Raw genomic sequence first — 26,312 nt, forward strand, 5'->3', positions numbered from 1 at the left:
TGTCAGGGCTAATATAATGTTCAAGGGAGGAAAGAAGAGAAGGAGAAAACATGAGAAGAGAATGATTATGTGGGGCAAAACATTGAGACAGAAACAGAGCTAAATCACTTATCAGACTGATCTTTGGCAGTGACAAAACACCATAGAAAAAGAAACAGACCGGTACTTTGGACAGTGGCGGCTCCTCCCCTATGGCGGAAGAGCGTTTCCCCATTGTTTTCGAGCAGTGGAAAGGAAAGGAAATATAAAACGATATTAACTTTAAGTTATTATTATTTTATTTTTTTCCTTTGTGGGTGGGAGGTGCTCACAAAGTGGGGCAGGGGAGGAATGATTTGCCCACTCGTAAGTGCGCAATGACTTTCCTCCCCAACCAGTCATGCGCACTTTCCCCTTCTCCATGCAGGCCGCATTACAGCCTGCATGGAGAACATGCCCACGCCTTCAGCCCCTGGCTGAGCACCGTGTCACGGCACTCATACCAATGACAACACTGCATTGAAGTAAGTTATTTAAAAAAAAATTGTGATGCTCCATCCCGCAATCGTGACCCCCCTGGTGCAAACCCCCGTGAACACCCGTGCACACCCCCCACCCGCAAGCCATGCCGGCCACCACTGACTCTAGAACATTGAAGGTAATAAATGTCAATTACAGCTTCTGATATATGTTAATAACTAGAGGAATTGGTGAGAGTAAGAGAGTAATTTAGGATTGTTGGAAAGTTTGCATTGGTTCTGGAAAAGAAACTCTAATTTCTAGGAGAAAACAGACATACATGCAGCAGCAGTCCGATATCGGTGAAGAAAAGAGAAGATCTATTATCAAGTTGTATCTAATCGAGGTAACGGAGAGTGTTGTTTTGTGTGTGTCACCAAATAAAAAAGAAAGTAAAGTCCCCACTATTCTTTTCAACATTTCCTGGAGAACACTGCATGAAATAGGAAAAATTGATGAAAGTTTTTTCACACTATGAAAAGATGTGCAAAGCAAACTTAAACGGAGAAAGGAAAACCTCATTACGAATGCACCGTTTAGGTTTAAAAGATGATGGAATAAATGAAAATCTTCTTATTTTAACGAACGTTCGTGTATATATATAACTATCAAAAATTTGAGAAAAAACTAGATTTACATAATCTGCCAAAGGTTGCACTGCTTTGGAATTGCTTCATATATGGATGTGTGTTATAGAACTCATGAACCTGTAGAAAGCGTATGACACAATTGAAGTGTTAGCCAGCAACTTGTGCCACACTTGAAGTGTTAGAAAGCATCTTGTAAATTTGGAGAGTAGGTAAATTGAAGAAATTATCAGAGCTCATATATGTTTAAATGCAGAGATGAAATATTTGGAGGGAAGAGTTATGTTTGAAATATGAGCACGCATTAGTTGAAATGTTGATTATTGCTAAAAGTGCAGAGTACAAAAAGGTATGTGTTGAAACAAAAAAAAGAGATGTTGAAAAGTGGGCACAGGCCAAGACTGCATCATAACATAAGCTTACACATGCATCATGCTACGTGCACATGCATATGGACTCTGGGGTTATCTTGTGATGTTTATTTCTATTTTAGACAAGCCATTCAAAGATGCATAAGGTGTCATGATACACGCTTGTGCATGAAGTAATTCCAAGATGACTGTTGATGTACTTGCATGCATTTGCATGCATGCTGATACACAACAATGCTTTTACCATTTTAATTTACACTTCCAACACGGTCAACAGCTATTTAAGAACCATAATTTAAAAGTAAAAAAAGAAAGTGTTTTAGTGTGCAAAAAAGAAAGAGCAAAGTTCCAATAACACTCATAAAAATAAATAAATAAAAACAAAAATTGGAAAAGGGAGTGAGGCCATCAAAAATGTCAGCAACCTTGCTTGCCTGAATTGCCTACTCACTACCATCCCCCACTCAGTCAGAAAACACTTTATTCGATTAATTAAAATCATAAAAGTACAGATTTCATACAATCAATAAAAACAGTCAAAGACATCAAATAAACCAGCAATATTAAAAACATATCCACAGAATTAAAAATACAGTGCCTAAAAACCTTCAGTCAAAAATCGCTCAAGAATTGCACAAATTAGAGGAGAATTTTAATTTACAATGCACAGCTGCTGCCAGAAAATTTGCCACACTAAATATAATGCGAGTACTGCTCAACTGCTGTAGAAATAATAGGGCAGGTCTAACTTGTACAAAACCAGCTTCCTTCAGAATTGGCAGCAGATATTTTTTCCGGCTAGCAGAATAGAGGTCGCAAAACATTATAAAGTGCAATGTGTCTTGAATAGAAAAATTATCACAATGGCATGGCCTACTACATACAGTTTTGCCCCAGGATGGATAAAAACTAAGTGAGTGCTGAATCAAATTAAAACGAAATCTCAGCAAAAGAAATCTATGATGTGGATAGATACAATACTTAGATAAGGTTCCAGCGAAGGAGATAAGAGAAGCATAAAATGCATTCTAACACATGGTTTTAAAAGTTCCCTCTCTTCGCGATCCAGATCTATCTATAAAGGACTGCTTAATCCAAGCTAAATCAGCCTTAACAATATGTGATGGGGATGAAAAGAGCTCTGGACGCCCCAGACGGGAGAACGGCGCTCTGACGTACTCCAGCCATGGTATTCTTTTAGCATGGTCCAAAGCTAAAATGTCATTAAGAATCAAATGATTGAGAGTGATTTCCTGATTTAGCCAGGTTTTCACCCAGCACAACAGTGGGGCCATCTTCAGCTTATCCGAAACGTAGCCCAGGCCCACCTACGCATGAATGGAAAAGACAGGGGTCGATTGCGGGACTGAGAGCAAGTGTCTCAAGAATCTATTTTCGACCACTTGGATCGTGTCCTGTGAAACATAGCCCCGCAGTGCCGCGCCATAGGTGGCGATAGCCAAACATTTTAAGTATAGACTTTTAGTAGGGCCTCCATTGGTCTTGCCCCCAATCTTTTAGCAAAGCTCAAAAGCGCAGAGGTATATCTGGCTACGGAGTTGCATTTGAGCTTTATTTGCGGGCCCCAGGTACCACTCTCATCAAAAAGGACCCCCAAATAGCAGAAAACCTTAACTCTCGTAATCTCCTCCCCATTACAAAAAAAGGATCGAGATTTAGGTTTTCTGCCCTGTTTCCCCACCACCATGAAATGAGATTTCTTAATATTCACCTTGAGGTCTAAAGCAGCCATAAATGCGCCAAAGGAATCCAGCAGTCTCTGAAGCCCCACCCCAGTGCGGGCCAGTAAGACCGCATCATCAGCGTATAGGAGAACTGGTATAACTAGATCCCCTACACGCGGCGCATCCACCCTCGGGGTCCCCAGAGACCTTTCCAGGCCATTGATATAGATAGTAAAGAGGAGTGGGGCAAGGATACACCCCTGCCTCACCCCTCTCTCTGACCTAAAGTGCTTAGTGCATTTCCCATCCTGGGTGACCCTCACTGAAGCAGAGAGATCCTGGTGGAGTGCTGCTAAAAAACCAACCAGGGGAGGGTCAATACCCAGATCCAACATAATAGACCATAGCTTTGACCGATTGACTAAATCGAAAGCGGAGGACAGGTCTATAAAGGCCATAAAAAGGGACCCATCCTTAGCCACTGTGTATTTACTGATTAAAAGCTGGAGATTTAGACATTGATCAAGGGTCCCCCTATTCGCTCTAAACCCATATTGTTAATAAGACAGAATACCCCGGCTGTCCAGAGCATCCCTAAGTTTAAGAAGTAAGACCCTGCCCAGAATCTTCACTGCAGAGCCTAGCAGGGATATGGGTCTATAACAGGAGGGATCTCCCCGTATACCCTTTTTAAAGATTGGAATGATTACCGCCGCAGCCCACGAATCCGGGAACCTGTGACCAGACACAGCATTAAAAACGTTTGTTAAGATCCTAGCCCAAAGGATAGGGGAAGAGCCATATAGGTCTGCCGGCACACCGTCAGGACCCGGCGCCTTGTTACTTGCAGAATCCTTTATGGCTTTCTCCACATCCACACGGTCAAAGGACAAACAGGGCAGCGAAAGGGGTTCTAAACTAGTGCTGCTACTGGGAGGACTTGAGCCACCCGCTCCATACATATTACTAAAGTAGTCAAACCATTGCTCATCCGGAATTGCACAATCCAAATCAGAGCCCACGGTGCCCCAAAAAAAAGGATGGTTAATTGTTGCCCAGAACTTACCGCTGTCCCGAAGGACATCGATAGATAAAAGATTGTTCCAGGCCTCTGATTTAATTGCCTTTTTCCGTTTGGCAATAGCCACTTTATAGGCCCCTCTGGCTGCTACAATTGCCCCCCTATCCCTAGGGCAACTATTTAGTGCCTTATGTAAATTACTATGGGCCTTAGAACAACTTCCGTCAAACCATCTTGATGGATTACTGCTACTGCAGGTTTTAGTGGAAGTCAGGTCCCTGGAGACCTGGGCGCAGATAGCCTCAAAGCCACTAACCACCTCCGCCGCCGGTGAATTATCATTAAGGCAAGTGGCCCAGTGCCGATTAACTTTAACGCACAGCTCCTCCATAAAAGTTTCGGGTACCACCTTGGCCCATTTGACTCTACGACCCTGGTCCTTTGTACTCAGGGGAAAGTCGCCCTGACATGACGCGACTCGCCAGAGCTTTCGGGCATGACCAGCTCCAGAAAAACCGGATAGTGATCACTCAGGGCAGACGGGATAACATTATAAGCTCTTACCCGTGCTAAAGCACCAGAGGACATAAAAATATAGTCTATCACTGACCCCGAGGTCGTACCTTTGTACGTAATAGCCCTACCTCCAACCTCTATAATATTAGACTCAAAGATATTGGAGGTGGCCAGGAATTCCTCTAGGGCCTCCCCCTGCTTAGAGTGCTCAAAGTGAGAGGCTACAGCACCTAATGGACCCTCCTGGTCTTCATGGGCCCTCACTTGGCATACGCCCTCGCAGGGATGAACATTAAAATCGCCCATAAGGACGATCTTGAAACCAGTGTTTTGTTTCTGACTGTACTCTAGAATAAAACATTGTAAGGCGGCCATGTAATGATTAAAAACCACACAGTCCCTAGAATTATAGAAATGAATTAATAAAACTTTCAGGGAATGGGAGACGAGCCATTTGACACAGAGAAAATTATTCGAATCAGAGGCCAGGCAAGTAAATATGCCCTTCAAATGAAGTGCACAAAGAAATATTAGGCCCCCTTTCGCTCGTCCCACCCCACCTACAACTGCCGGTACCACATAGCTGGAGTAGCCATCCAGTTGGAAATTAATTGAGGAATCCCAAGATTCCTGTATGGCAATAATATCATAATCTCCAATAAAGTACAGCCAAGATACATCCGCTCTCTTGGATCTAATCTCAGCAACATTCCAGCTAATTAATTTACAGCTATCCCTGATACCCGGGGTTACCTGACTGGGTACAAGGGGGTGAGCCGAGGTTATCAGTCAATCATTTGCTGCCAGATTTGACAGTGGGGTAAAATTATTATTCAGGGTCAAATTAGTAGAATGGGGTACAAAAACATTATTAGGTACCTGACAAACTCTGGGCCTGGATGTCCACCCCTGACTGTGACACCCCACCCTGGGGGACTGTCTATAAGGGGGTAGTTGTCTATAAGAAGGTAGTTGCCTGGGAGGTGTAGGGAGGGAGTATTTAGCGACACGGGGTTCGCCCGAGTGACTGTATATGCCACCTGATAGTTTTGCTGTGGGTGGGTAGAAAAACCCTAGGGGCACTGGTCTAATACCCCTATGCCCAACCTCAGACCCATCCCAAAACAATCTATCTGCAATGTCCAGGCTATTAAAATTAACTATGACACAGTCACCCAAGACCTGCTTTGGCCGCCGCCCAACCCACCCCACCCTTCTTGCCATGATGATGTTGGGGGCAATGTCCAGACCCCCACAGCTGGAGGCTATACACCAAGATCTGGATGCCTTCAGTAAATCAAAAGTGGATTCCTGCACACCATCACGGAGTGGTGGTACCCCAACAAAAACAGCCACCAAGGGGGCCGCTTCCGGGGGAAGGTCAAGGGTAACCAGACTACCCCTTGTCTGCCACGCACATCGGTCCGGGGACTGGGGTGCCATGTGGCTCGCCACATGAGGCGTATTCACAGGGGTGTGCTTCACTAATAACGGCTGAGCAATAGAAGAGGGTGGGCCCAAGCTCAATGCCATACATGGGGTGCTACTATTTCACTGTGGACAAAATGGAATCATAGGGTCGGAGGATACTACCGTTCCCCCCTCAGGGCTGTGTGGGCTGCGTGTGACCTGACCAGACCCCCCTTGTTGTAGGCTAAACTCTTTGACGGAGGCTACAAATTTAGAACATATGTTAAGCAGGTCAGCAACACAGGCATTTAAAGTCTCAACACTGTCTTTTGCGATGCCCACTAGTAGAGGTTCTAAGCGTGAGGTGATAATGTCTTCTAGTAGGTCCGCCGTGAGATACCCCAATGCCCCTTCAGTAGATTGCGGGGCTTTGGGGGTTTTAGGACGTTTCACGGTATTCTTCTTACTAGGCCTTATAGTTTCTACATTACCATGACCCAAAAGCCCCTGTTGAACAACCACAGCCTGGGTAAAACCACCAGGGTCACTCACTAGAGCAGGATTAGACACCACCACCACTGGTTCCAAAGGTATACTAGGAACTACCACACAATCCGTAGTTACGCTGGACAATGTAGGGGGTAGCAGGCCAAGTTCCTGTTCGGCATTTGCAATTTCTTTCGTTAAAACCCCGACAGCAGACGACAAATAGGAAATAATACAGTCCGATTTTCAAGCAACCTTGGCTTTGTTCCCAATCTCCTCCACATTCACGACTTGTTTGCGCTTACCCATTCCGGAGATTTGGGTGGTTGCGGGATGTGGGGCCTGTAGATATAGCTCGTGACCTCAGGGGGCGTGCCCGCCGATGCTGTCGCTGCCCCTCAGGCTCCTGGGGCTTGTGGTGCGATGGTTGCAGGGTCAGCCGTTCCCCGAGTGCTTTGCGATGCGTCTCCCGCGGAGCGGGAGACGTGAGGTTCAATTTCAAGACCCCCGGTAAGAAGGAGGCGTGCCTGCCGATGCTGTCGCTGCCCCTCAGGCTCCTGGGGCTTGTGGTGTGATGGTTGCAGGGTCAGCCGTTCCCCGAGTGCTTTGCGATGCATCTCCCGCAGAGCGGGAGACGCGAGGTTCAATTTCAAGACCCCCGGTAAGAAGGGGGCGTGCCCGCCGATGCTGTCGCTGCCCCTTAGGGTCCTGGGGCTTGTGGTGCGATGGTTGCAGGGTCAGCCGTTCCCCGAGTGCTTTGCGATGCGTCTCTCCAACAACAACACCCCTCAGCAGGGATCCTGCTCTCCAATGTCCCCCACTCATTCATTGCTCCCTGATGTCCATGTTACTCCCCATCCAGTTCTGTCACTACATGATGCTCCTCATGCCCCTAGACTGAATGATGATCATTAGCAATTGACAGATAGCATCAGAAAACAGTGAAATAGGATGGAGAGTATTGGAAAGCAATGTATGAGCAGGGTAGCTTAGTATATGGAAAGTGTGGATGACTGGGGCATTGGGATGTCTGGTGAAATAAGTGGATAGGCCAATGAAAAAGGGCCCAAAATGGAGTGGCCAAACATGAAGAAAAGGTCAGTGGTGGAAGGATCCAACTCACACAAGCTAGAGAATGTGAGAAGGAATTGTTCCTGAGAGAGTTAAACACAAGGATATGGAGGAAAGCCATTGAATCAAGAGCAGAGACCTGAGATGGACCACAATGCTATCTAATCATGAACATTGGGCTGAAGCAGAGTTCACTCTAAGTATATGATATGTATTGGAAACTGAAGGTGTGTATTGACAGCTACAGCTCAAATAAAAATAAACAGATTAAGAAGTACAAAATTAAAGGAAATTGTTTCAGATTATTTAAGTTATTATTGCAAATGAATGTGTTATGATGATGCATAGTATCTTGTGTGGTGAAGCTCGGGTAATGTAGTGTTGTGGGATCAATTACTGTAATGCATTGCCGTAAGCCAAGATATGTGGCACTTGGCAGTAGAGGTGGGAAAGTCACTGAAAACTCAAGTAAAGCTCGCGCCTCAAACCTGGCGCTAGCTTTGCTTGAGGTCCTGTTAGATCCTCAAGCCCATGACTAGCTAACCATTAATGTGGCTTCTGTCTGCCACTCTCCCTCAAACCAGAATATGGCATTACATTCTGAGGTGCTATCTTTGGAACTGGTGAACCAGATTTGAGTCTAAGCATTGGCTATTATCCTATGATTCTGGGCAAATCACTTGATTTTCCCATGCCTAAAGGTTAATAACAAAGCATAAGCCAGCCATCTACCACTGATGGGCATGGAGATTCTCCCCCTTGTGAGTTATGCCTCTCAGCTTTATATACTGGCTGCAATTTGGTGACAAAGAAAGGCTCCATGGCTGGACAAGATCCCATCAGAAATGTTCCTCTCTAACCTCTCTATGTGGTTTTCATATATCAACACCGTTTCAAACACCTTTTCTGCTGTGGCACCCATCCCCTCCCTCTGAAAGGTGCAGAACTATTGCCCATCCATAAAAAATGCTGCCACAACCTTCCAAACAACTATCAGTTAACTTGAAAATTTAGAGAAAATCTTCTGCAAACAGGTGCTGAACAGTGTTTCATCCTGGACAGATGCGAAGGATGTCCCTTCTCACCTCCAAGCACGCTTTATGGTTGAAGCAAGAGGTGGCTCATGATTTATGAGTGACATTTGATTTGATCCCCCCAGGGAAAATTGTGGGATGTTCTAATTAATTTGAAGATCCTGGACAATCTGCTGAATATTATCATGCATCTGCATGAGACAACTTATGCCAGGATCCAGTGGGCTCAAATGGGGAACTAACTGACAAGATTGATGTAGCCAAAGGAGTGCGCCAGGGTTTCTTGACCCCCACTATTTTTCTTCTCTTTAAAAACAAATGCATTGACTACTTACTCAACTACATGATTGATTCTCCTCTTTGACATCCCAAAGGGTACCAGCCTAGTTTTTTGCAGATGACACCCTGCTGCTTTTTTAAAACACGCTCCATCCCTCAGATCCTCATTGAAAATGGCGAAAACCCAGATTCCTGCAAATGGGAATTAGCCAACTTTTCCTAATTTGATGGTAAGCAGGACAAAAAAAAAGCACATGTGCAACAGACTCTAATTTGTAATTGCAAGCAGGAATTTAACCGAATGACTTTCTCAGCTTCTTTATGTATGTTTATCCCCAAATACCTGGTGGTGTCGTTGCACCATGCCAGTGGGAACTCACACTCCCAGCTAACTGTGCAGGGCGTCAATGGAAAGACCACCAATCTACTCCAATTTACACCTTACCTAGAATGTCCACCAAACCGGATCATGTCTCTAATTAGAGGAAATAAATTGTCTTGTGGCTTGCGTACATACAGTATGACGTCGTCTGCATATAGTGATATCAATAGCGGCCCAGATTTAAATTGAAGACCTCAATACAAATGCTTTTCTTGTAGATGCCGAAATAGGGGATCAAGGGCTATAATAAATAATAATGGAGAGAGTGGGCAGCCCTGCCTGGTACCACGCGTTAATGTAAATTGGGAAGAGAGCGTGCCATTCAGACGAAGTCTAGCAATAGGCAAGAAATAGAGTAGGGACAGAAGCTCAATGAACCCCTTAGGCAATCCCATATTCCTCATGACCGCCAGGAAGAAGGGCCATTCAGGAGAATCAAAGGTCTTTTGCGTGTCCAAAAGTATGGCAGCTGCTTGTACCTCAGGGTCTATCCTGTTGATAGTTGCGAACAGTGTGCAGAGGTTCAAGTCAGTGGACCTGTGCGGTACAAAACCTGATTGCACCAGCGAAATTATCTGGTCTCAGAGCGTTGCCAGACGTAGTGCAATCATTTTGGCCAGTATCTTGTAGTCGAGGTTTAATAACGATAGTAGCCTATAGGAGCCGCAGTTAAGTGGGTCTTTGCCAGCTTTTGGGAGCAAAATGATCACGGAATTCGCGTAGGTTGTGAGTTAATACCCGCTTCTCTAGAGCCTCATTGTAAACTTCCAGGAGATGTAGAGCAAGTATAGACTTGTAGGCTTTATAGAAGTTTACTCTGAACCCATCCAGGCCCGGAGCAGCCATGCCATTCATGGCATCAATAGCACTGATAATTTCCTCCGTCAAGAAAAGGCTCTGCCAAACATTGTTGCATAGCATTTTCTAGCCACATTAATGCCACTTCTGCTAAATACGACCTCTGTTGCCTATCTAGTGTGGCTTACATGATGTATATAACTGGGAATAATACCTCAGGAATTCATCTAGAATATCTGGGGTACCAGTGTGTAGCCTCCCCTGAGTGGAGTGAACCGCTGCAATACATGTCTGCCCCGCTAAGGGTCTTAGTAATCTCACAAGAGTATGCCTAGGTTGTTCTCCCTCACCATATCGGCGTGCTGCAGCATATTTACTTAAAAAATGAGCCTCGCGCGCAGCACTCTCCCTGTATTGCATAAGTAACCTCAGTCTATGGCCCTACTGCGTCTGTTCAGGTCTCTCTATCAATTCTCTATCAAGTGAGCTCAGCTGCTGTTCTATGCTTTTAAGCATGGACCTCAGGTCATGCAGAACCCCTGCATGCTTAGAAATGCACACTTCCCTCAGATACGCCTTGAAGGCCTCCCAGATTGTGGACAATGAGGCAACCGAACCTGTGTTTATGTCAAAATATTCCTTAATAGCATTGCGAAACTCAGCATGGAAGACATCATCTAACATTGCCTGATTAGGAAACCGCCACTGCCTTTCGCAGCCCTCCGGGTGTGGGATCTTGAGAGTCAATACTACTGGGGAGTGATCTGAAAGGGTTCTAGACAAATGTTGTAATGCCCTATACCAAGTATCCAAAATGGAGGATGCAAGCCAGTAGTCAAGACTTGTCCAAGTTTGATGGGGAGCGAAGTAATGTATATACGCCACTTCCCCAGGGCAACAGTGGCACAATCCATCTATTAGGCCTAAAGTGTCCCACAGCTCTGTCAGTGCACGGTGGGCTTGGGACTTGGTATCTGCAGTAGTGGATGTACTATCCCTAGTGGGATCCAGCAGGAGATTGTAGTCTCCACCCATACAGATAAAGTCCACATCTAACTGCAAAATCTGTGAGTGAATGGTGTGGAAAAATTCTGGATCGTCTACATTTGGGGCATAGATACAAACGAGGGCTATTTTGTATCCAAACAGGTGTCCTACTACCATAAAATAGCGGCCCTCCCCCTCTATGCAAGTCTTGAAAAAAAGAAAAGGTAGTCGTTTATGTATGAGCACAGCCCTGCCCCTAGTGTATGTACTATAGTTTGTGAAATATCTGTGAGGACCCCATGAGGCCACATAATGTGTAGCTGCTGATTTTGTCAAATGTGTTTCCTGAAGAAACGCTATGTCGACTCAGTACCTCTGCAGGTAGGACATCACCTGTTTCCAGTTTCTAGTATTGTTCAATCCACGAACATTCCAAGTTAGAAGTGTTAACTCAGAGAAGGGTGCTAAGTGTTCACGAGCCATAATGTCCAGTGTTTACCAATGTGCCTGTACGCGCTACTTGTAGATCCATGTACCAGCAACGTAAAGCAAATAAAGACAATGGTAATTTTCCAAAACTACAATTAACATACCCACCCTGCCTCCCCTCCCATTCCTGCACACCCAATCACAGGGACATATCCCATTGCCTAATAGGGAAAAAACAACAGAAACAACCCATAATAATGGGGAATAATAAACAACATAATGCGTTCTGTGCTATGTAACCAATCAAAGGTGATAAGCACCTGGGATGTGGCAACGCCTCACCAAACCGCACAACCTTGCAGCCTCTTTTATTACAAACATACCATCAAATGTGACTCAGCAGTCAGAGGAGCGAAAGATAGTTTGTCTCACCAAATTTAAATTTACTAAGCAGATCAATCTGAGGTGAACAGCACCACACTAGCTCCAGACCCACTGCGTGGAGAAGACACCCTGCAGGGCCATTCCCCTGGATCAATCACACCCTCGTATAGTCAGAGCACAGTTCCTGATCCGTGGTTGGAGTGTCAAACACGTGGGACCTCCCAGCAATGTCCACTTTTAGTTGAGCCGGGTAAATCATACCATACTTGAGTCCCGGGTTTTGAACGTAGCCTTCACTCCATCAAATTTCCTCCTTCCCTCCTTGACCATCGTCGTGAAATCAGGGAAAAGTGAAATCGTGGAGCCCTGCCAGGAGTGAGTGCCCGCCTCATGCGCAAGGTGCAGTGCAGTATCCCTGTCACGAAAGTTCAGGAGACGAGCTTTAATCGGTCTAAGCGGGGTGCCAGGGTTGGGACGGAGACCAAGGGAGCGAGGTGCTCTCTTTACAAAGAAGGTGGGCATGAAAGCTTCTTTCCCCAACAAGTCAGTGAGTAACGTTTCAACAAAAAGGTCCATTCAACCAGTGTTTGTGGACTCTGCGTAATGCGTACGTTTTTTTTTCTCCCCAAAATGCATACGTTTTTACGTCTACTCCTAGCCTCCAAATCTTTATTTTTCATTGCTGCAGTGTTTAGGATCTTTTCCATCCGGTCTAGTCTTTTGCCAGATTGTGTGGCCTCATCTCTAAATCTGAAATTTGACCCTCAGCAGTGTCCAATCGTCGATCATCAACATCTAATTGGGCCTCCTTGGTGTCTAGCCTCTTTTCAAGGGAATCGAAACGGCCATCTAAGGAGAAAAACCCTGCTCATAATTCCGCCATAATGGCGTCCGAGCCAGTAGGGGCACTTGTTGTGTGGGTGGGCTCTGTACCCCCTTCTGCCATATTGGGACCAGTGTTACCCGAGCGGCCGCTGGCTTTGGAAAACTGTAGTATCCGTTGCTTAGGGTCTTTTCGTACCATGGCGCAAACTGCGCCTCCTCAGAAAGATGGTGGCCCCTCAACCCGCCTTGATGAGCTGAAGCGCATTCTGGAACCTGCTGCTGACCAGAGGCGAACTACAACAGCAGTGTAAGGATACAGCACTCCAACCTGCAGGTATCCAATACCTGTTACTCCTTTGAGTATTATTAGCTAAGTACCTTAATTAGGTATGTGTTAGATGGTGATAGCCACATCGCAAAGGTGGGCTGAAACCCCACCTCTTGTTGCCGGTGCCGCAATTCGTCCTGTTGCAAGTCCCACTCCAGTAAAGTATCCAGCGCAGTATAATTGTGCCTTAGCAAAAATATCAAGGGCCACAGCCGCAACTATATCTACCCCAGCCTCCCCAGTTAACCACACATCGCTGGACAGCGCAGCTGGATGGCCAGCTCTCAGGCTCACCCGTGGCCCCTGTTACCGCGGGGCCTCCGGGGGAGTAACGGACCAGCTTACCTGTGCAGGTGATGGGTCAGACCAAAGGGGCTTCAGCCGGCTCCAGATGGCTCTCCTCCACAGCGTTTCCATCACAAGTGAGCCCCGATGTAGTGGGCTACAAAGCAAGCTGTTTCAGGCCATGTAATCAGGCGACTCCGGGTTTGCGATCAGGCAGCTCGTCCGCTCCCACGCCCCAGAGATTGCGAAGGGCGCTGGGGTGCTTCAGATGGTTGGGAGCTCCAGGGCGCGGTGGTGCGCGATCACTGCAGCTCACCGCCATAACTCCTGAATCCAGTACGCCACGTAGTCACAGCAAGGGGCAGTCGCATTTCCTCAGCCCCCGGAGTGAAGCAGTATCCGACGTCACGCTCGCTAACTCGGCCTCCAGGCCGTCTTATGCCATCAGAGTGCCAGTATTTTGTTGACCGCACTCTGGCGATTCCAATTCTGTGTCCCACAGTACAGGATTGCTGCGTGCGTGTTAGGATATTCGTCAGGATGTCGGGCGGTACGTTGGAGCTTCAGAACTACACTGCCATCTTGGCCGGCAGCTTGGCCACGCCCCCTGAAATTGGTTACTTTTATCTATTTTATGCAATATTTTTATCTTTGTCGATAAATTATCAAAAACAAACTGACAATAATGAATTGATTAATATAATAAGGAGAGACAAGTAGATACCCATTTAGTGGCTGATTTGTACAAAGTGGAAACAGAAAGCTTGGCTTCCTCACTTAAATCTTAGAAAAATATTTAATTTCACCAAAAGTTATTTTTCTTCATATTTGCTTAAATAAGCATTTTCAAATAGGTAAGTTTAGAATACTAACAGTACAAAAATCTATTATTTTTGATTTGACAGACTGCAATGTCCTAGAACCAGTATACACTACAATGCCCTAAGGCTTCTAGGTACTCAAAAAAGATCAAACATGAGTGAGTGTCCAAACAAGAATATGTTGTTGGTCTTCCAAAGAAAACACATTTTTAATCCAGTTGATTGAAAAAATCAAAATTGTTCACAAATGTTGGCATCACACTTGTAAATCTTATCAGCAGAACATGAATTTTCAGGTTGCATGTCCATAATAGCCTTAGACAAAGACCCAATTCATTTCGGTTGTGGTAGCCTTCGTCATGGGTAACGACAAATAGAAGTAAAATATTGCTTAATAACAACAGAAAGTAATCCTGCCGAAAAAACAATTATTTAATAGACTATAATATTGCTCCACATTAATTTGGATCACATACAGGGTTCACATGACAACTGTCTTGCCTCTTGGTTCACTAATAGCACTGTCTCCTGTGTGGGGATGCCTGCAGGAAGGGTTCTAAGTTCATGTTTAAACACTATCCCTTTTAATAAGACCATCTTACTGCTGTGCTACAATGTCACATATGTTAAAGAAATGCACTTTTTTAACTTTGAAGTGACTTTTCTATATTTTATATGATGTTTGTTGTACGATTTACATATCAAACATTCGGTTCATGCACGGGCTCTAAGAGTCAAGCTAGACCCTTGGCTTGCCTCTGCTCTCCCTGTAAATTTTTGACTCGAGCACCTCTACCTGTCAGGGCTAATATAATGTTCAAGGGAGGAAAGTAGAGAAGAAGAAAACACAAGAGGAGAATGATTATGTGGGGCAAAACATTGAGACAGAGACAGAGCTAAATCACGTATCAGACTGATCTTTGACAGTGACAAAACACCATAGAAAAAGAAACAGACCGGTACTTTGGACAGTGGCGGCTCCTCCCCTATGGCGGAAGAGCGTTTCCCCACTGTTTTCGAGCAGTGGAAACGAAAGGAAATATAAAACGATATTAACTTTAAGTTATTATCATTTTTTGTTTCCTTTGCGGGTGGGAGGTGCTCACGAAGTGGGGCAGGGGAAGAATGATTTGCCCACTCGTAAGTGCGCAATGACTTTTCACCCAAACCAGTCATGCGCACTTTCCCCTTCTCCATGCAGGCCGCATTACAGCCTGCATGGAGAACATGCCCACCCCTACAGCCCCTGGCTGAGCGCCGTGTCACGGCACTCATACCAATCACAACACTGCATTGCAGTAAGTTATTTAAAAAAAGAATTGTGAAGCTCCAACCCGCAATCGCGACCCCCCTGGTGCAACCCCCGTGCACACCCCCCACCCGCAAGCCATGCTGGCCACCACTGACTTTAGAACATTGAAGGTAACAAATGACAATTACAGCTTCTGATATATGTTAATAACTAGAGGAATTGGTGAGAGTAAGAGAGTAGTTTAGGATTGTTGGAAAGTTTGCATGGTTCTGGAAAAGAAACGCTAATTTCTAGGTGAAAACAGACATACATGCAGCAGCAGTCCGATATCGGTCAAGTAAAGAGAAGATCTATTATCAAGTTGCATCTAGTCGAGGTAACGGAGAGTGTTGGTTTGTGTGTGTCACCAAATAAAAAAAGAAAGTAAAGGCTCCACTATTCTTTTCAACATTTCCAGGAGAACACTGCATGAAATAGGAAAAATTGATGAAAGGTTTTTCACACCATGAAAAGATGTGCAAAGCATACTTAAACGGAGAAAGGAAAACCTCATTACGAATGCACCATTTAGGTGTAAAAGGTGATGGAATAAATGAAAATCTACTTATTTTAACGAAAGTTCGTGTATATATAACAATCAAAAATTTGAGAAAAAAATAGATTTACATAATCTGCCAAAGGTTGCACTGCTTTGGAATTGCTTCATATATGGACGTGTGTTATAGAACTCATGAACCTGTAGAAAAGCGTGTGACACACTTGAAGTGTTAGCCAGCAACTTGTGTCACACTTGAAGTGTTAGAAAGCATCTTGTACATTTGGAGAGTAGGTAAATTGAAGAAATGATCAGAGCTCATATATGTTTAATTGCAGAGATGAAACATTTAGAGGGAAGAGTTATGTTTGAAATATGAGCACGCATTAGTTGAAATGTTGATTATTGCTAAAAGTGCAGAGTACACAAAGGTATGTGTTGAAACAAAAAAAAGAGATGTTGAAAAGTGGGCACAGGCCAAGATTGCATCATAACATAAGCGTACATATGCATCATGCTATGTGCACATGCATATGGACTCTGGGGTTATCTTGTGATGTTTATTTCTATTGTAGACAAGCCATTTCAAGATGCATAAGGTGTCATGATACACGCTTGCGCATGAAGTAATTCCAAGATGACTGTTGATGTACTTGCATGCATTTGCATGCATGCTGATACACCACAATGCTTTTACCATTTTAATTTACACTTCCAACATGGTCAACAGCTATTTAAGAACCATAATTTAAAAGTAAAAAAAAGAAAGTGTGTTAGTGTGCAAAAAAGGAAGAGCAAAGTTCCAATAGCACTCATAAAAATAAATAAATAAAACCATAAATTGGAAAAGGGAGTGAGGCCATCAAAAATGTCAGCACCCTTGCTTGCCTGAATTGCCTACTCACTACCATCCCCCACTCATTCATTGCTCCCTGATGTCCATGTTACTCCCCATCCAGTTCTGTCACTACATGATGCTCCTCATGCCCCTAGACTGAATGATGATCATTAGAAGTTGACAGATAGCATCAGAAAACAATGGAATAGGATGGAGAGTATTGGAAAGCAATGTATGAGCAGGGTAGCTTAGTATATGGAAAGTTTGGATGAGCTAGGGCATTGGGATGTCTGGTGAAATAAGTGGAGAGACCAATGAAAAAGGGCCCTCAATGGAGTGGCCAAGCATGAAGAAAAGGTCAGTGGTGGAAGGATCCAACTCACACAAGCTAGAGAATGTGAGAAGGAATTGTTCCTGATAGAGTTAAACACAAGGATATGGAGGAAAGCCATTGAATCAAGAGCAGAGACCTGAGATGGACCACAATGCAATATAATCATGTACATTGGGCTGAAGCAGAGTCCACTCTAAGTATATGACATGTATTGGAAACTGAAGGTGTGTATTGATAGCTACAGCTCAAATAAAAATAAACAGATTAAGAAGTACAAAATTAAAGGAAATTGTTTCAGATTATTCAAGTTATTATTGCAAATGAATGTGTTATGATGCTGCATAGTGTCAATATGCAGAAAAGGGCCTCTTTCGAATGTTTAGACCCACTTTTTGCCTGATGCCTGATGTAATTTTGAAGTGTAAGTGCACTTGGTCCCTGCTAACCAGGTTCTCATTGCCAGATCTCTTTCCCAAAACACAGTATCATGATTGGCATAACTTTGTCTACCCCTGTAAGTCCCTATTGAGTTGTACCCCCTGTACCTAGGGCATGGGTACTGAAGATGTTCCTCTTGTGCTGCAGCACTGGTTGTGCCCCCCTGCCTCCCCCCAGCAAGGCCAGTCACTCTGCCATGGAAGACTGTGTGTCTTGGTGCAGGAAAATCTGAAGAGTCAGCATGACACACAGCCCAGTGTGCCATGACAACCATACACAGCTTAAGTTGTAGGAAAGTCACCCCTACGACAGGCTTTTTGCCCTAAAGCAGGGTGCACTATTTCTTATGTGTGGGCATATCAGCATGAGCAGACATGCCCCTAAAATGTCCAGTGCATTTTGTGATGTTGTAAGTGAACAGGGAAGCCATAAAGAGTACATGGGCTGGATACTTGTCAACACACCACCCAGAGGGCAGGGCAGGCGAGGGGACCACCTCTCTTGAAATTCCAACATTTTGAGATGGTGAGAAAACCTCCAATCAGGGCTAGGGTGGTGCTGCTTCCCACAGAAAGTGGTCACTAAAGGGTGTAGTCACCGTAAAGGTAGATAGCCCATTGGCTTTTACCTGGGTTGCCTCATAACACCCCTACATTTAGTATTTAGGTGGCTTCCCAAGACCTGATCCTCAGATCCAATGGACCAAAGAAGACCAGGACCAAGAAGACAAGGTGAGCAAGAAATGAACCCCTCCTGCAGAAAGAAAAGGCGCCAAACCCTGCCAGCTGCAAGAAGGAATCAGCAATCGCTGCAGCTGTGTCATCCTGAAACCTGCAAGGATGCCAAGAACTTTGGCGCACCTCTAGCCTTGAGAAATCCCAGAGAAGCTCTCTTGGATAGAAGGGATCGCTCCCCTGCCTACTGCAGGCACTGATTTCCTGAAGTCCAGTTTGTTGACTTGCTGCTCCCTGATGACCTCGAAGCAGCACAAAAAGTAAGAAGAGCTACAACAGCCCAGGAGGGTCAGATCTGTCTCTCCACCTAGTTTGAAGGCACGAGGGCATACCAGAGCTGGGATACCAGGCACCCCAATGGTAAAAACCAAGAAGAAGAGTCCACACTGGACTCCAAATACACCAGAAGCAAGCACCCGTTGAGGGATGTCGAGAACCTGAGATCCACTTAATGAGTTATTCAGGTCTCCCAAGATCGCCTCTCCAAGTTGCCTGCTTCTGACCACGAGGACCCTGAAGACACACAATGCCCTGCTGACATGCCTGTTCTGCACCCGGCCCCACTAGCCCCAGCACCGACCAACCCACTCTGCTTCAATGGTCCCCAGACCCTTGTGACCTCCTCCCTCTACGGAGGCCCACTAGACATACTTGTAAGTCCTTCTGAGCAGTGCATTTTCAAGTGTCCCCCCCCTTCATCTTTGCACACCAGATTACAAGACCCTCAGCACTCTGCTCCCTCCTGATTTCAGACACTCCTGAGCCTCTCCTGCTGGAACGTTGGATCTGACCTAGAAATTGACCCAAAATGAAAAGGTGAACTTTGTGAAAGCATTGCCTGATTTTATGTCTATTTTTTAATTTCCTTTCCATTGATTCCTATTTTGCGTAATTGCACACAAATGTGATGCATTTTCCTAACTCTTTACAAATTATAGCTTGATAAGTACTTACTTTAGAATTGTGTACTTGGTCTCTAAAAATACATACACATAGACTTTAATTTTACAAATTGCTCTGATTTATTCTTGAGTATGTGTCTCATTTATTGCCTCTGTGTGTGACAACAAATGCTTAGCACTGCCCTATGATAAGCCTAAATGCTCGCCCACACTACCATAAAAAGAGCATTAAAAGCATCTACTTGTACCTCCGCATAAGAATTGGGAATTCACTAGACTCTGTGCACAGTGCACTTCATTTCAGTGCACTATATAGAGAGCCAGCTTCCTGCTTAAGATTTTATAACCATAGACCAAGCACCTGCATACTACCAGATAAAAAAACACGAATCCTCTAGAGATCAAACACCGCAAATACCTCCTTGGCATCATCGGTATTCCAAAGAGCCAAGAATAATATGTTCGATGGGCTATCAGGTGTACAATATTTATCAAGTCTATTTCTTTGATAAATGGCAAAACTGGAAAGATCATAAGAAAAGTGTCAGGTAGGCTTTATCTGCCTTAGGGATCATTGCTTAACACTTAAAGATGAGAGATACAGGCTGGGTGCTCAGAGATATACTGCTTGGCTCCTGTGATCATTGAAGCACAGACAAGGCCAAACACAGAGGCAATTGACATTGATACAGAATGTACATTCAAACAAATTAGAAGGGCATTTTGACGTTTCTAGCAATTGATGACATTTATGGTAATGTTAAAAGGAACTTTGTAAGTAAAACTTATTTTTGAGTTAGCTGTTGCAAAAATGTGATATTCCAGTGGAGTGAGGTTCTTTCTTTTTAAAGAGTCAAAGGAAGAAACGTCCCTATCCCCTACTTTGCAGTGTTACAATCCAAGCTCCTTGTGTGGTGGTATAACTGATGCTGTTAGAGAGGCATTGTTGGAGGGAGGACCACCGGGGAGTCAGGGGGCCCACTCCGGGGCACCTCCCTACCGCAAAGTTATAGCCGAGCGCCGCTGAGAAGCCTCCTAGGAGAGGTCTTTCTCCTATGATCGTACTAGGCCCAGTAACACCACCACACAGGACTCCGTATCAGTTGCTTATCTAGGTACTTTATCAATAGTAGCACATTCGAAATATTTACAGGGGGATCGAGAGATCCAGAAAGAGTCTCAATGTCTTTGTAGGGACAGGGTAGCGGGACAGTCTTAGTACCAGCCTGGTACGGGGAAGCTCTGCGCCAGACCTTGCGTTAGGCCGAAGGGGGCTCCGGGGATTGGAGCGGCAGGTGCTGGTCTCAAAGCAGCTCAGACGTGGAGAGCCGCGATGGTGTCTGCAGGTCTCGGGTGGTAGTTCCGCTTAGGTCGAGCCGCGACACAGTCAGCAGGGCTCCGGTGGTAGGTCCGCTTCGGACGAGCCGCGACGAGGTCAGCCGGGCTCTGATGGCAAGTTCAACAAGGTCGGGCCGCGACAGCGTCAGCAGGGCCCCAAAGGTTCGTGAAGGTCTTTAAGCACGGTGGAGCCGCGACGTAGTCAGCAGGGCTCAGAGCGTGGTTCCAGGATGAGTCTTTCTCCGTAGGGTCAGCCGCGATCCTATCAGCAGGGCTCTTGACTCCGGGATACAACTGCTGTCCTGTTGCAGGGTCGCCCCAGATATAGGTCTGGAGCCCTTTGATGTCCGGACCCTTGCGCCCGGGGGGGCGGAGAGGCCGGGTCGGGAGCGGCCAGACGCTCAGCAGGAGAGGCGCCAGGCCCAGGAGAGCTGTGGGGCGATCGCACCTAGGTGTGGGAGGACGGTTGGGGGTCCCATCGATACTGCCCTCCGCCGGGAGTGGGGAAGTGTTCACGTGGCACCCCCTGGTCAGTTGTTGGTGCCTTGATGTCGGGGCTTGCTGGGGCCGAGGCCGGTTTGAGCGGGGTCACATAGGCTGGTGCGCAGAGTCACGTACAATCCAAAATGGAGGAGCCCCGAGGTGCATGGGACCTCGTGCGGCTTGGCGAGGGGGAACAGGACCACGCCACGAGGCCGGCTCCAACAGGCATTTACAGCTGTGTTGGTACAAGATGTGGCAGGAGATAAAAAATGTAACTTTGCCATCGTAAAAGCTGTTAGTAAGTTCGAAATTTTCTATTGAGACTTCCGGTAGACAAGTTTCCATTTCGAAGTGGAACGTTTTTTAAGGATTGTACAGAGTATTTATTATTGCAGAGATGAGACATACAAAGCCAGTACTCCACCCAAAGTTTGCATAGAATTATTTTCAGGACCACGGAAGGAGGTTGAGGGGCTTATTTTCAAGCTCCTTGCGCCACTCGGACGTCACTTTTCCCATGTTGAAAATGGCGCAAAAGTGGTGCAATGGGCTTGTAAATAAGTTCCTGAATATTCTAGGACCTCTTGTTAGTGAAAGCACAGTACATATAACTTGTTTAAAATGAATATGTCCTCATGCTGGCCAACGACTGATTTTGTCTCTTAGTTGGATGAAATAGAATAAGGGTGTGGTGAATGTGTGTACTATTGATTACTCGCGATTGACAATATTGGAGAAACAGAAAAGAAAGAAAGAAAAGACAGAAATGATAAAAAAAGTGTCAGTTAAGATGTCTGTTTTGGGTGAGAGATAACGTTTACGATCATAATTCCAGTGTGTATAAACATGTAGTCTAAATTTAATAAAGCTGTAAATGTGATTAACTTTTCAATAGTGCAGTAAAAACCCATTATGTTTGCGTTTGGGATTTTAACAAGTTTATGTGTACTAGATTGTTGAAGAAACGGAATGAAGAAATCATCATGGGGAAGATATACAAGGAACTGATGCATCAGTTTTCTTGCGTTGGCTCCGAATGCCTTGCGCCACTATGGATGCGCTGTATTTACAATACAGTGCTCCATGGCGCAAGGATTAACAGATGACTCCGAAATCCTGACGCATCTGTTGGTGCAAAAGTGACGCATTGCTGGAGTTGCTCATGAAAGTGACGCAACTCCAGCAATGTGCCACAACAGGTGGGTGAGTCCCATTCAAAAAGCCCTGCGTCATTCCTTATGCCTGGTCTGAGCAAGAGTAGGGATTTTAATGCAGTGAAGCGTAGAATGGCATAGTGAAATCTTGTAGATTTCACTACATCAGTTTTACATGGCTTTTGGTGTGGGAACGCCCACCCTGCATACATTATACTTGATGCAAGTATAATGTGACGCAGGGCTTTACAATGTGATGCATCTCCCTAGATGCGTCAAGTTGTAAATGGGCCGCAACATTTACGCAGCGGCTGCGTCACAAAAGTGACGCAACAGTTGCACAATAGTCACGCAAGGAGCTTGTAAATCTGCCCCCCAGTGTCTTAGTTCGGGTGATGAGTGTGTGTTGAATGGGCTAGCAGTATTGAGAATCATGAGCGTGAATGGAGAACAATATGTAAACCCGCAAAGTGAATGATATGTAAACCAACATATCTCAAATATTTTATATTGATTTACAGATAAATTGTAATATATGTTTTTTTCTCACTTCGTATATTCTTTTATAAATATTTACATAACATGTGTATTTGTAAAGAGCATGATTACCCGTAGGTGTCCTTGTGCTGAATAACAGATGTTTATTGTTACCCAACTCAATGGTACTCATTTTATCGACCTCAGGTGTATGAAAGGCTAAGTGGACCCGACTGGATTTGAACCTGTGACCATGAGGTTGAACACAGACCCCTGCAGTGGCAAATTTAGTCCACTGAGCCACCAGACCCAGCTGCATTTTATTACTACAGTATAAAACTGTTTGAAGATTCCGTTGTCATATGTCAATACGTATGGTTGGACTTTTCCATCTATTTAAACATAAATAGAAATGTGCACATAGTATTATTCCTTTACTAAATTTAATGATAGATGCGTGTGCTTTCAAGTGCTGTTTCCTTTTCTGGTATAAAAAGGAAAATGTGTGCTATTCTATGTTAAGAGCAGGATGTTGGAATGTCAGAAAAAAATGGAAAATTGTTCACTTCCAATACACAGTGAACAGCCTGGTTGTGGAATGTGTACTGTTTATAGCATTAAAACGGTACTCAGGTTCAATGATGCCCATCTTTCATTTTTGCACTAAATAACAAGATAATCATGCTGTAATGTTTCTAGAATATGATTTAATACAGTACTTAGATCCATCATAATGTCCCTTTCTCCTTACAGCTTTATGATGTCTATGGACCTGTTTTCACCATTTATATAGGTCCTCGTCGGGTGGTGGTTATATGTGGATATGATGCTCTAAAGGAAGCCTTTATTGACCAGGGAGATGCGTTTGTTCACAGAGGGTCAATACCATTATTTGAGAGAGTATTTCATAATTCTGGTGAGTATAGTTTTGAGAAGTATGTAAACGAAAACCAATCCATGCTCAAAAGTATGGATGATCACTTCTTGAAACTCTGTTTCTCATTCTGCTTTTTCTCTTATACCCAAAGAAAGCTGTGATTTGTATTTTGTTTTCCAAATGTGCTGCATGGTAAGCGATGCCAATACTCTAAATAATGTCTTTTCCGCAATTGAAGGGTCATACAAAAAACTTTCAGGGTTATGAAGTAGGGATTGCTTGGCTGGCGGAGAGCTTGCATACTGCTGTACAGTTTATTCTTTGCAATACATTCTACACTAGTGTGCCTAAACAATAACTTCAGAGTTCAGGTCATTAAACTCATCTTCCCAAATCATGCATTACAACTGACTATATACATAGGGGCAGATTTATGTTTCCTGGCGCATCCCTGCAAATCAGCAGGGATGCGCCAGGAAAGATGTGTCACGAAAGTTTACCCTTGCGCCACAATATATGCGCCGCATTTACAATGCAGCGCATCGTGGCACAAGGATAAACAGATGCGTGACGCATCTGATGGCGGAAAGGCGGCGCATTGCTGGAGTTGCGTCGCAAGCGCGACGCAGCTCCAGCAAGGCTCGGGGTGCCCTATCATTACAATGCTGCGTCAATCCTTACGCCTGCTTCAAGCAGGCGCAGGGTTTTGATGCAGCATTGGCTCAAAAGTGACTGAGTGAAATCTTGCAGATTTCACTCAGCCACTTTTAGGAGGCGTTCCTGCGACGGAACGCCCCCCCTGCACAGGTACGCCTACTTCAGGCGCAGGTCTTTACAACGTGACGCATCTCCCAGATGCGTCACGTTGTAAATACCCCGCAGCATGGCACAGGATTTGCGCCGCCGCTGCGTCACAAAAGTGACGCAACGGCGGCGTAAATGAGGCGCAAGGGGCTCATAAATCTGCCCCCATAATTCTGAGTTCGGCAACACTTGAAAACTTACCTTGTACTTATTCTTGTAAAATTCATTGTTTACTTATTTTTTACTGTCTCTGTATAACTGCATGGCAATTTTGCAGCCTTGATCATGCTCCCAAGCCGTAATATAAATGGTATATTGGCAGTGTGGATTTTCATTCCCTTCAAACTCTTGATTCCTTTGGTAGATGATGGATGTTTAATATTGCACAATTCAATGGTATGGACCTCAGGTTAGGAACGTTTTCTGAGGTCCCAGGGCAGTTAGTGGTTAGTAGGCTCTGGCTGTGAGCATCTGACCATTAAGGACTGGTGTGCGGGTGCCTAAACATGTGAATGAGCCCAGACCTGAGCTTAATGTAAGCTACATTTGGTCTTTATACTCAGGGTATCAAAGCTAAGAAGTCCAAGGCTTGCTCTTGGAAGTGGTGTGGGGTTATTAGAACACAACAGGCCACCTAACATCGATCAATAAATCAATATCCAGCCTGTGATTGAGTTTATAAAAAGGAAATGTACTTTACTTTTGCACACAACACAAAACTGCACAAATATATCAGAGAGCCCTTTACAGATTACACCTTTATCTTTATATGAGTCTTGATACAGTCGGAGAAATAGCCTCTTCTGTTGTTTTTGGAAAGAGTTTGATTAATTACTGTGCAAATGGACTTATGATCCTCTTGAGGATATCCTATGAAAAAATATTCCTGTGGTGCTCCTCTCCCTTCATCTGGCTAACCCCTTTTGTTCTGGGGTATGATGGGTTCAGGCTCAATTAAATATTGGTCCCCCTCCTATCTGGAGTCTGAGTTGAATAACATAATGAGTCAGGTGAGCGCCTGAAGCCAATGTACTAGTCCTGGAGCAGTGATACTCAGGTTGCACTGCTCATCGTAGATGGGTCTTGCTTGTGTCGAGTTTCCTTGGGCCCAAGCACAAGCCTCACACCTAAAAAGCTAGGAGCCCAACATGGGTTGCAATGGATAGCAAGATAATCAGAATTTTGTAAAAAAATATTCAACATTTCTTTGTTCTTTACATAAAAAGCTTCTGAGCCAATATCTCTTTGCATAAGTTAGTTAGGAACATAACTTTCCTTCGTGATTGTCTACTCCTATCATTATGTTTTTACGCAACACCCTCCCTTCGCACTGTCAGCCTTTCTATTCTATTTCATGGCAAATAACTATGTCTTTCCAAATCTCTATTCTGTGGTCAATTGTGGTACAACTATCAGTAGCTTGATGACCTGGAGGTTGGCCATTGCTTGGATGGGGCGGGGCTTAAATATTCTTTTTAACAAACCACAGCTACAAGTTGTGTCTCTGGTGTTGTGTTCGCCTCACCTGCATTTTCTTCTCTCGGTGCTGACACTGCTGCAGCTGTTGATAAGAACCACTGCCTGAAGCTCAAACTGAAGTGGTCTGTGTTGCCCACGTTGTGATTAGTCCTGTTATCAGAGCTGTTCAGTTCCTTGTCTCTCTTCCTCCTGTTCTTGAATACTTCCACTTCAATCTTGCTTTAAGATTTTGTTCCTTAACTTATATTTTCCTTTAATCTGTGTGCTTTCTTTAGAGGCACTTGCTGCTTCAGTCTTTGTGTTGTGTGGATAATTTACTCTGGGAGTGTGTTGAGAGATTTAAAAAGGATTACTTAGAATGTTCTTTCTTATTTCCATCTACTGTCTTGTGGAACAATACTAAATTCAAAATTTATAATCTGAAATTATATCTTTTGTTTCATCAATGACAAAAGATGTATTACATACCT

The 26,312-nt window shown here is 44.6% G+C and overlaps 1 protein-coding gene across 1 annotated transcript in view; it reads left to right on the forward strand.

The window, feature by feature from the left end:
* LOC146798085 (cytochrome P450 2G1-like) overlaps positions 1 to 26,312 on the forward strand; it is a 759,568-nt gene that overhangs the window by 166,970 nt on the left and 566,286 nt on the right. Inside the window, exon 2 of the mRNA XM_085625302.1 lies at positions 23,436 to 23,598. Coding sequence (XP_085481428.1) covers positions 23,436 to 23,598 — 163 coding nt within the window. The remainder of the gene's footprint in view (positions 1 to 23,435; positions 23,599 to 26,312) is intronic.

This window comes from Triturus cristatus, chromosome 9 (assembly GCF_964204655.1).
Source record: "Triturus cristatus chromosome 9, aTriCri1.1, whole genome shotgun sequence".
In the NCBI taxonomy this organism is placed as follows: domain Eukaryota; kingdom Metazoa; phylum Chordata; class Amphibia; order Caudata; family Salamandridae; genus Triturus; species Triturus cristatus.